General features: G+C 29.9%; 1 protein-coding gene across 1 annotated transcript; it reads right to left on the minus strand.

Annotated features, from left to right (window-relative positions):
* Window positions 1-3572: 3572 nt before the first annotated feature.
* On the minus strand, window positions 3573-10973 carry LOC126665680 (uncharacterized). The gene is made up of 7 exons (XM_050358550.2): window positions 10340-10973; window positions 8951-9050; window positions 8532-8594; window positions 6833-6947; window positions 4346-4428; window positions 4204-4265; window positions 3573-3985 (listed from the first exon to the last, which is right to left on the minus strand). Exons 1-7 carry the CDS (start codon window positions 10564-10566, stop codon window positions 3874-3876), a joined length of 762 nt encoding a protein of 253 aa, XP_050214507.1. The 5' UTR covers window positions 10567-10973; the 3' UTR covers window positions 3573-3873.
* Between the last annotated feature and the right edge of the window lie 1873 nt (window positions 10974-12846).

Genomic DNA, 12846 nt, shown 5'->3' on the forward strand with positions numbered 1-12846 from the left:
TATATTTCTTGATCAATAAAGCTCATCTTTTCTCTCAAAAAAAAATCAAAAAAAATCAAAGTGGGTCGGATGAAACTGGATCGGTGGTGGCCGGAGCCGTCAACCGGAGATAGAATATATCTTTTATACTATTCCGAATTTTGATAAACAAAAATTCTAAACACATAAAATAAGTCAAAGTTCAAGTTAAACGCATAAAATATAGTTGAACAACAAGAAACTACATTTTTTGTTGCACGTTTATCATAGGTTGTTTTAGTACTGTAATTAAATTCCAAAAGATTTATTATAACCAAAAAGAATGAAGCAAATTGGAGAGTTAAAATGGTCAATCATGTTGGCTCGGATTGAAAAAGAAGAAGAATAGAAGTCTAATTAACTCTAGAATTTAAGGAAACATCAACATTGTAATTGAAGAAGAAAAAATTGTTAAACAGGGACTAGTCGAATTAAGATTTTTATTTCATAAAAATGTGTAGAGTTGGAATAATTATATAACTATATCTATCTATTTAAGTGTAAATTTTTCCATTACTATTAAATATTAAAATAAATTATTTATTATTGTGCAGTTTGCAGTTTATTTGGACCTTATTAGCGTCATGGTTTACGAAAAAATTAAATTTATTTTTTGATGAATAAGAAAATTAAATTTTAAAAGGGACAATTTATAAAGCTTTTTTTATTGAAATCACACGTACACTTGTTTTGAACATTGTTGGCCGTCATGGTTAGATGATTCTTTTATGGCTAAATTCCTTTTTGGGTTCTTGTACTATACACATTTTATTTGTCTGATCCTTCATCTTTAATTTTGTCTTCATGAGGCCTTTAACTTTTATTTTTTCAGAAATTAAATCTTTAAATGGATGTCTGTTTTTTTTAAGTAAAAAAAAGAAAAAAATGAGTAATCCTTTATTTCTATCTTAGGCAAAGAAAAAATGCCAGATAGGATTGTCTAATTTATTACTGAGAATTCAAAGCAGTTAAAATGAAAAAATTATTCCTGATCATCTGAAATAGAGTGATTCTTTGGAGTTGCTATAATATATTGAGATTGTGTTGAATTTCAAAATAGAAAGCTACCTACTTCTCGACTTAGTAAAAAAATTTATTGGTGATTCGTTCCGATTAACATAAATTGTTTTAACAATCACATAATATTTCTTTGTTTATTTGAACTGCTCCAACATAATATAAACCATGAACCACCGAGTTGGGGATTAGCTGCCAAGCCGATGAGAAAGGTAGTCACATTTAGATGAAGTAAAGAAGATGATTACTGAATATAAACCAAAACCACTCTTAATTTTCTAATTTGTCTAACCTTCCTCTGTTATCGCCATGCCCAAACACACTAACCAAATTTGAAAAAAAAAATTATTTTGTAATGAAACTTTTGTTATTATATTTTGTCTTAGTCCACTAAAAGCTCCTATGCTTTTCATTTTTTATTTATCCGGTCCATTTTTAAAAGTTATTCAATAGGTCTTTTTACTATTTATTTTTTCTATTTAATAGGTCTTTTTATGGAATGAAATTGTGAGCGTGTGATTCCGTCGTCGTTAAGTGATCTACAGTTGCCACGTCCAAAGAAGTGATAAAAGATTCCTATACTTTCATAATTTTATTTATCTGATCATTTCTTTAAGTTTTTCTATTCAATAAGCCCATGTACTAATACATTTTTGTTAATCTAATCCCTTTTTAAGTCTGATGTTGTGACCCATTTTTCCAACTTGTCGACTTAGGTGGACATTTAAATACGGTCTTGCGTATTTTTTGTTCAAAAAATCCTAAAAATTCAAAATAAATTAAATATATGGATTACATAAAAAAAAGTTTGAAAGTAATGGGATAAATAAAAAAAACTGAAAATTAAGAGCCTCACAATGATTTTGGCCTTAGATTTTTCATTTTACAAAAGTAAATAAAAAAATATGGAAAAGTGATTTTAATTTATTTTAATTTTCATATTTTTGAAATAAACATGTTCGGAGTTTTTACTGTGAAGGACTTCATGTCCAATATGTAGAAATAGTTGCGGTAAATTAAATCAAAGAAGAGTTGCATAATAGGAAGAGAGATGGAATTTCCTGTAACTTGGACCATTTAAAAGCTTTGGTTTAACAAGGGGCTTATTTTAGTGGGGATCCGAAAATATTTTTTAAGGTGGATAAAATTATCCTGAAAATTTATATAATAGACAAAATTAATAAACTATAAATTTTAAACTAAACATACGATAAATTTTAAGGTCGTAAAATCATACTATTCAGTTCTTATTAGTATTTAAAGAAAATAATAATTCAAAACTATAAGATAGACAATTAGTCTCTATATGTTCTCAAATCGGCCAATAGGTTTATGGATATAAAACCAGGTAAATGGGGTGTGTTTTTCGGTTGCGATTGTTTATCTATCGGTGAAGTTCCGTTCCCGGTTAATGAGCTTATTAACTCTATTGGCTGACTAATAAAAAGCGAATTTGATTCAAAAAAAATGATATTAATTAGGGATGTAAATACTGAAGAAAAAAAATTGGGGATGTGTAAATTAAAACCAAATGAAACTGAATATTTTAAGGTTTAATGTCACAAAAAACCACGATCTTTTGGTCCATTTTCAATTTCACTCCGGTATTGTAAAATCGCCAATTGCAAGCAAATCCACACATTTGGATTTCAATTGTACCCAATTTTGTAAATTGAATTCTTTTTCATTCGAAAAAAATAATAAAAAAATCTTATAAATGACTTATTTAAACTCTTTTCCATCTAAAAAATTCAATTCAAGATGAATGACTTATTTGAATATTTTTTCAGTGAAAAGAAGGTCCATTTAGTACTTGTTGGTACAATTGAAAGTGAAAAGTGAGATTTGGATATAATTGGCGATTTTACAACGTCACGGTGAAATTGAAAAGAGGCTAAAAAGTCGAGATTTTAAGGAACATTAGGCCATGTACTAACTGAAACAATAAATTCAATTCGATTCAATTTGAAAATATTGAATTTTTTTCCTTAATATACTACCTTTTCGACAAAAAAAATAACTAGAAGATCCAAACAAAACTATTTGATTCAATTTTGTTGAGTTTAAATAATTTTACATCCTTATAAATTTATTTCGATTCAATTTTTAAAAAATCATTCGGTTTAATTAACTTAAAGCAAATACTCACCACTGATGTTAACTCGTCGCTACGGAAATTTGTTTAGAAAGAATAAAGGGTTAATTGCATAAAAAGTCACGACCTTTACACGAATTTTCATTTTAATCACGACTTTTAAAAATTGTCATAAAAACCATGACCTTTCATTTTTTTTCAAATCTATCACCGACTATTTTTCCGGTGAATTTTACCTTTTATTTTTTTTCAAACTTGCCGGATTATGATGGTCACGTCATAAAAAATACACCAAAAATTGGTTTGGTGATAGATTTGAAAAAAAATGAAAGGTCGTGATTTTATATGGCAATTTTTAAAAGTCGTGATTAAAATGAAAATTCGTGTAAAGGTCGTGACTTTTTATGGAATTAACCCAAGAATAAACAACCAAGATGAAGGATTAATAAAAAGAACGATAACTTATTATTATCACATCACATTCCCTGATTTCTACATTAAAAACCAAGTCATTTTCTATTGCATGAACCATTTCTTCAAACTATGGAAAGGTTTGAAACAAAAGAAAACCACTATGATTTACAGCATAATTGATTACCTAATTTAGGGCCATTTTCATTCTAATGTAAAATGACCCGTTAACAGGGTAACGGTGGTGGTTATTCCTCGTCTATAGGTAGCTAGCTACGTTATCGAAGCCTGGATTACGTCTCTAACTAGAAAGATCATGATAGAGATCATGATCATTTCATGGGACGATTTGGGCGGGGTGGCAGGATAGCATTTGCCAGCTCTTCGTTTATCTTGACTGGTAGTGGCGGCATCTGCTTCATTAATTCTGGCATGTCGTTCATCCTGTGCATATAACAAGCAGAACGTATTAGTTCTTCCTAAATACATATTTGCTTTAAGGTGAAAGAAATAAGAACAACTAAAACAGCAGTGTGTAAAGCAATTGTTACATTCAAAATACAGCAAATTTAACGTGTACTGACTGGCTGATAAAGTAAAGAGACGTGCAAAAACATGAATCAAAATCTAATAAAGTTGTATAATAAAGATTCGCAACATACTCGTTCATAATCTTCAGAATGTTGTCACGAGTTTGGCATAAGAGACCGATATTCTCCTGTAGCTGAAAAGAACAAGAGGTCTTCAGTTTACAGCTATATGGATTGCATGAAGCAGATATGCAAGAATGGTACAAGTATTCACCTGCATAGTCGAGAGATTGGCCGATATGCGACTCAAGGCTGTTGCATTTTGCTCAAGAAGCTCTCCTGTGACTCCACCAATGTCTACATGCAGCAAACCACGGCTTTTATAAATAAAGCAGCAAAACAATGTCAAAGAACAATTTCTACAGCAGAAGGGTGAAGGGGGCAACTATGCAAATTAAATAAAATATAGCAGATATGTACTTCATCATAACTAACGTAGTAACCACCGATGCAGAAGAGCTATGACTTATGGCCGCATAACCGTCATCTAATAGTTTGCTGATTCCAATTTCACCAGGAACTGACAAAAAATTAAATCTTCTCCTCTTAAGACCCATTAATGACATGACATATATGAGCAACATCCTCATAGATCCAACTTTACAAAAGTTAATATGAGGTGAGTACTCGACGCTAAATTATTTCCCCTCATAATATTAGTAAAGAGTTATAAATTATAATACATAGATTAATACCAAAACATCTCTGCTGAATTCATTATACAGCATTAACAGAAACTGCCTATATGGATCTGATAATAACTGCAGATATTTGATTTAGAATCTTCTAAAATTCATTCATGATCTTTAATAAAAAATGCCTAACGAGATGCTATTTCATTTTGATCCACTCAAGTTAAAAGGAAATAAAACTATTGCATCATTAAAAATTGTATCTAAACATATATGCTGCCATGACCAACACATGGCTTTAGGGGTGAGCATTCAATTCGAACTGAACCAAACAAAATTTAAATTCTTTTTTTTTTACCAAATTAAAACCGGACTAAATTTATAATATTTAAACCAAACCGGACTGCAGATCCAACTCGAGAAGATCTGTTGATTATTTAAGTCTGGTTCGATTTGTACCAACACTGAGCGAAAATTCTTTTACTTTTAAAACCGAATCAAACAGAAAAGTCAATTTTTCGTTATTAATTAAACAAAAAAAATATCCATTTCGTTCGGTTTTTTAAGATCCATATATAGCTGAATGATTAATACTGCAAATTTGTCATATCATCAATAAAAACTAACCTTTGCTCTAACCACAGGATAAAGTATAAAAATAATCATCATAGAAAAGCATAACTAGTGTGTAATTAAAGTTTAGTTAGGTTGAGTGGTACATGAACTCCTATATCAGTAATGATAGGAAGAAAGACCTTCCTAAAAGAGAAAAATCACAATCTTGGCTATGAAATCAAAAAGTAAAAATTCAGCATGACTTCATACAAATGCTATGATAGACCAGCAAAACTAACATTAATAAAATGAAAACTACATTAAGCAATAACAAAATCACATGCTAGCCTAAGACGCAAAGAATTCTACTATTACAAGTGGATGCACACAATCATATACGTAAAAATCCAGGGGAAACGTAAGCACATTCTATACTATCAACATCAAATATCAGCATATAATAAGCGTGCTTCCTATTCTCCAAACTAACCAAATATGGCCTTCACAATTTTGGAATATTAGTTCACAGGTACAGGCAACAAGTCAAAAGAAAAGCGAACAGTAAAAACAAAATGATTAATTAAGGATCAAATTCTACACTAAGTTTTAATGATGTTAAAATTTGTACAGCATAAAAAGGCTTAATGCCTTAAAAAACCCCGACCTTTCATCCCCTTTTCAATCCTACCCTGACGTTGAAAAATTGTCAATTTTACCCCAGTTTGCACTTTTTCATTTCAATTGTACCCTAAAGCATAAAATTGACCTTTATTTATTTGACAAAAGTTCAATAGTTTTTTTTTTTTAAAATAGTCAATTTAATATAATAAGTTAATGTAATGCAAAAAGGGTCAATTTAGAGAATTTTGCCAAATAAAAAAAGATCGATTTTATGCTTCAGGGTACAATTGAAATGAAAAAATGCAAAATAGGGTAAAATTGACAGATTTGCAACGTCAGGGTATGATTGAAAAGGGGATGAAAGGTCAGGGTTTTTTAAGACATTAAGCCGCATAAAAATAAACCTCTAAAGACTTTTAGAAGACACATGTGAGCATTTATTTTCGTGTTGTTTGAATCAGATAATTACATAACATGTTGAAGTGAAATCTTATCTAATCACAGTTATTTACCACGAGCATATATAACCATCACAAAACAGCACGAGTTTCGTTATCTGAGAAATTTCATAAAAAAGTAGAAGTAGTTGCAACGATAATAAAAATAAGAGGTAATAATCGGAGAAAGTACTTTAGCTCCACAGCAACAAAATTTTATTTTTGGATACTTTGTTAAACCACAAATTCAGATGTATTTCCGATCTTAAAATATCGCCTAGTCTGAAACTAAGCAGCTTCTAAGTTTTCAGTATTTTTCATTGTAGACCACTCAATCAACAGCTGACAAATTAGACCCATATAAATGAGACAATAAACATTTGTTTAAAACGAAAACGTTTTCGGCAGAACTTTCCAAAATCATGAAATTGTTTGTTTAGGAGCAAAAAGTCTCACCCTTATACGACATGCCATCATCATAATCCATAGGAACCCGCGGAGTTGCAAATGGATGAACATTCGGCCTAGCCATGAAGGAAGATGCCTTCACTGAAGAATCAGTAACTCTCTCCTGTTAAACAAAAGCAGAAAATATTTCCTAAGAAGCTATCAACTTGAGAACCCACAATCACATTTTATATGAAGATCTCGTTCTACACGTTGTGTCTATCATGTATCCAAAGACGCCACGGGTTATTATGAGTCATAAAAGGTCTTCCTCCCTATAAAACTATTAACGGCTAATTGTTTGAGAATCACAGGTGACCCCACATTAAAAGTTAGGTACACCAGAAGGTATCAAAACTTTCCAAGTGGGAGCCTCAGTATCCTGTTTGTTTAACGTAAAAGAAAGCAAAAAATCGTGCTACTAAATGCAGCCCCACATAAAAGAGAAAATTAAATTAAATGAAAACTTAGGCACTCCAAAGCATGTATGCGAGTATAAATGGTAAGAAAATATAACGTAAACATTTAATATGCATAACTTACCACTTCTCTCTGCAGATATGAAAATATTTGAATGTATGGCCTGTACACTACTCAATTTATCAGATTAATCATTCATATCAGATCTTATACATGATTCAGAGTTACATAAAATTCAAAATTGCCCACAGTCGACAAATAAGGTTCGATGTTGAATCTTACGAATCTTACGTCTACGGAGGACCTCAGCTTAAGCAGAATTGTCATTCCAAAGAAATGCAATTCCACAAATACGTATATCATGAAATGGCATACCAGCAAGTAAGTCAGTTAAACGCGCAATTTACTTATAACCTTTAAATTGAATTCAAAATAAATAAACCCCAAAGAGAGATTAAGGAATTGAATTTCAGACTATGATCCACATCAAGAACAGCAGAAGTGTGGAGACACTTCAAATGATTGAATTCAAGTATGGTACAAGATGATATCACACTAACTGAAACCTGGGGTTCTATCACCATAGATAAAATTTGTTTTTTCTTACAAAATGGCAGCCTCAAAGTGAATTTTGGTAACAATAAATGAACATCTATCAGAGGCAAGGAAAATCATATATGGAAATGGAAACTAGCTAAATTTTCCTTTAGTATATTTTCCCGGTAGCCCATAAACTCTACAATTATCAATAATGTCTGTTTTTATTCAAATAACAGACATTTCAGTGATCATGCAATAATGTATGATTATAAATTCATGCAAAGGAATAATATCATAAAACAAAGTCAAAAAACCCAAAACCAAGATAGTTACAAAAGAAAGATCAAGAAACCTGATTTGATATATTTTGGATTGTAATCGAATGAAAATAAAAAAAAGTATGGCATACACGAGATCATCCACCATGAGAAGACACAAAGTGACACATCTGACTATATTTTATAACAGATACTAGGGTAATTAGCATATACTGGCTCATCCAACATCCTTCTCATTATGAAGTATTGGTAGACTGAAAATTACCACCTTTCCTCAACCACACATGGCCTATATATCACTTCCGGCTTTATACCAGATTAGAGTGTATGTTTTCAAGTCTTTAGATTATATTTGACATATTGGCAAAAGGTTCACTAATAACTAATTCAAATCAAACTAGTAATTACCACGTCAGCATATGAACAAAAGCTTTATATGAAACATACATTGCAAATGACAGCAATTTTACCTTCTTCTCTTTATTTTTCCTAGCTAAATTATCTTCCTTTCTTCTCTTGCTATATTCCTTTTTCTGCCAGAAATGGATTACTTAGTACATTTTCACATAAATAAACACACACATAGAAGAAAAGAAAAAACAATATTCAACCAATAACATTAAATTTTGATATACAACTTTGAAAGGAGAACAATTAAAGGACAAAAATAACACAGTATTTTCTAGCTAAGCATTAACTTAGCTTTTATTTTATTTTAAAAGCTGAGCATTAGCTTAACAGATCAAATGTAGGTACTTCCCAGAAAGAATAAGATCGTATGATTTGACAACTAAAAAGCATGTTTCAGGATTAAAAGCCTAGACCCAAGTAAAAGTCATTTTCAATAGGGTCAAAAGCTACAACAATATACAACAACAAGAAAACTTACACTCATCCATCGGCAGCGCAATGCAACATCCCTAACAGTCTTATTTTGCAGCTGCACTGCAATTTTCGCATACCGTATTATGTTTGGTTCTCCATCATATCTACAGAGAAATAGAGAAAAATCACACGATTTAAATGAATTCAAACTATGTAATTACTGATTTGACAGAAATAAGATATTTTACAAATGAGCCAGCATGAAATAACAGAACTTCCTAACCCGTTAACCAACATGGCAATAGCAATCAATATATTAGGTGAATCATTCAAACATGTAGTTCTGAGCCGAAATATAAAATGCAAAAAGCTTTGAGGAATCAGCTTAAAATGCTTAGTAGAATGGAAAGGTTTGGTTAGTCAACTAGTAAGATTTTCAAGATATAAAATACATATATTTATTATACAAGAATAAGTAAATATTGCATCAGGGCTAAAATTTCTAGTAGATCAAAACTATATATAATTAAGCCCAACAATTGGCTACCATAATTAAATTAGGAAAAAAAATATATTTTATGTGTCTAAGAGACCAAGCCATAGGATAGGCATAGGTTAATACTTCACAACTAACAATTCAATTCTAGATACTGTTGCAGTTGTAGTCTCAGTTCCCTATTCTTTACTAATACATCTTGTGTTCTAAGAGTAGCTTCAGTAAGCCGAATCTTCGTCATCGAGGGAGGGACTTTTTTCTCCAAAAGGATCACTGGGAAAAGGACACCTGAGAGTAAACTATCGAAGAGGATAAGAAAAATCCTTGAAATTAAAAAGAAAGATTTAATAAAATCTAGACTACCCTTTATATGGTTATATATTAAAGAACAACGTAAACATACCTAAACTCTATAAAAAGGATTAGATAACAGATAACAAAGACTATGCTTGGTAAAGTCCAAGTAATAACGGTAAGTCGATCTTGGTACTAATTCTTCATTAAGAAATTCCAAACAAAATTAATTAAATGTTGTGACTTTTATATGTGGAATTGTTTCCTAAACTCGCCATTATAACACTTCACTAACAAGTCCATGGCCAAATGTTTTTTTGCATAAAAGTGCAGTTTAAACTATAGAAAAGATCTAAAGTAGTATGTTAATGATGAGGTCAATAATTCATTAAAATAGCAAGCCTCTGTTGTTTCCTTAGTTGTTCCAAACACTAGACAGCTATTAAATGTTAGCAACTTCATAACCTTAACTATAATACAATATAGTTCCTCAACAAACATAAACTAAAATTTATCACTTAAACCACAAAGTACCAAACTTAGAAATGCACAACTCAAAGTACCCAATTGAATAAAAATTCAGATAAAATTCAAAGTACCCAAATTGAATAAAAAGCAGCAAAAATGAAATTCAAGAAGAACCCAATTGAAGAAGAAACTCACTGATTCAACCCATCTTCAAGAATTGATTGCTCATCCATAGTCCAATCCGAAGAGATACCAGGGTTATGTTTCAAATTTGCAGCAGAGCTCTCCATCAATGGATTCCCATGCCCATGCCCATTAGTTGGATTGTGAATAATATTAGTATTACCATTAAAGGCAGTTGAAGAAGAAGCATGATTTGCTTCCTGTTGGTGATGGCTGCCAGATGGGTTAGCCATGATCATTCAAATCAAGTACAAGAACAAGAACAGTACAGATTCTTTAATTTATTTACAGATTAAGAAAAACAAAAACAAAAACCGAAACCCAAATGCATAAAACTGCCCAAGATCACGATCAATTCAAGAGCTTATTCCCGCCAATACAGAAGTTCCCGCCATAAACAAGAAAGTTAGGTGAATTCATCAAGATTGACAACAAAAATGGATTTTTGATCGATTTTATTTAACGGAAAAATGGAATAAATAAGATTTGGATTTGAATTGAAATAAATAAGAAAAAAAAGAAGAGTTTGATTAATAATCAAAGATTGAGAGTTATGAGAGTGAAGGAAGCTCTGTATGATAACGAAATTTCAGATAGAGAGAGAAATTGAGAGAGATATGTACGGAATAGAAGACGAAGTTTTTTCAAAAAAATACAAATTTGTTGTTGAAAGTATTTTTGCTTTGTATTTTCAATTTTTGGAGTTGGGCTAAGTTGGCTAACAACATAATAAACTAAATAATTAATTTTATTATTTTTAATAGGGATATTAGTAGTAAAATAAATTTTCATGTTTTACTTTTATAGCGATTTAATTTCAATATTTAAAATATTATGAAATAAATCTCAGTCTTTTTTATTTTTACAATTTGTAGTTCTAATCAATTTTCCAGCAGTTTTATCTCTTTTTTGGCTATAAAATGCAAAAATATGAAAGATTCGGATTTTCTTTGAAATTTTTTTGGAACGTTGGATTTAAATATGTCAATACATATATATAATATGGCTGCCACGTATGTAAAAAGTTTTTGGAAAATAGTTCGGGTTACAAATTACAAAAATAAAAAAATAAAATTTATTTCATAACATTTTAAATATTAGAATTAAATTGATACAAAAGCGAAATGTTGGAATTTATTTTACAAATAACCCTTCTTAATACTTAGATAGTTATGTTCTTTTGTTAATTTTGTAATGTGGTCTTTATACTCTTAATAAACTTTTAAATTATCAATAATAAAGTAGTGTAAAATTCCTTTTAGATTTTTATTCTATTTATATGCCCTTATAATGTTATTAACTATAATAACCTTTCTTAATAAAAAAAGGCTTAATGCCTTAAAAAATTTCAACCTTTTATCCGCTTTTCAATCCTATCCTGACGTTGAAAATTTGTCAATTTTATCCTATTTTGCATTTTTTTTTCATTTCAATTGTACCCTGAAGCATTAAATTGACCTTTATTTATTTGACAAAATTTCAAAATAATTCTTCAAAAATGGTCAATTTAATATAAAAGGTTAATCTAATGCAAAAAAGATCAATTTAGAGAATTTTTGGCAAATAAAAAAAGGTCAATTATATGCTTTAGGGTACAATTGAAATGAAAAAATACAAAATAGGATAAAATTAACGTCATGGTAGGATTGAAAAAGGGATGAAAGGTCAGGATTTTTTTAAGATATTTTGTCTAAAAAAAACTATAATAACTTTTCATATTTATATCTTTAAAAAAATGAATTCCATTTTATGGAATATTTTGTTATTTATTTTGATTATTGTTTGTGTAGAAATAATCTGACAAGTAAATCTGTGAATTTATAATGAATTTTAGGTATGTTTAATGCTTTAACTGGTTTTTATTAGAAAAATAGCTGAACTTCAGTTTGATTAAGTTAAACTATATTTAAAATTAAGGATCGTGATTCTCTCAAGTTTATTTCAACTTGAGAGATCAAGTTTAATAAATTTAAATAATAAATGGTATAAGCCGTGAATTTGACCCCTCAAGTTAAAATGAATTTGAGGGAATTTTAATCTTAAAATTAATACGGGAGTTGAAAAAATAATTATAGTGATTGAGGGGTAAAAAGTCGGAGCTTCACTTTGATGTTTTTATTAAAAATATATATGTGTCTTATACATGATAAACTAGCTATTTACAGAGCAAAAATCTAGCAAAAAAACACAGTCTAATGAGATACAATCTCTTATTAAGATAAATATTATATAAATTCTATATAAATTCTAATAAATTTACAAAATGATTTCAGGACTTAATGCATAGTTCAGCCCATTATTAACTTATTCGGACCAGTATAAATAATGAGAAAATTACACCATATAACTCAATTTTTGAATTCTTTACATTAGTGACTCAAGAATTTATTTCTTGCGATAATCCCTCATTTTTTAAAGTTTGTTTGCAAGGTGTACCTCATTTAAATTTGAGACCTATTTACCCTTCACTTAGAAATTAGAATTTAGGGATTATGGATGGCTTGGTGGCCGGAGGTGCT

The sequence above is a fragment of the Mercurialis annua genome, linkage group LG1-X (genome assembly GCF_937616625.2).
Source record: "Mercurialis annua linkage group LG1-X, ddMerAnnu1.2, whole genome shotgun sequence".
NCBI classification, from domain to species: Eukaryota; Viridiplantae; Streptophyta; class Magnoliopsida; order Malpighiales; family Euphorbiaceae; genus Mercurialis; species Mercurialis annua.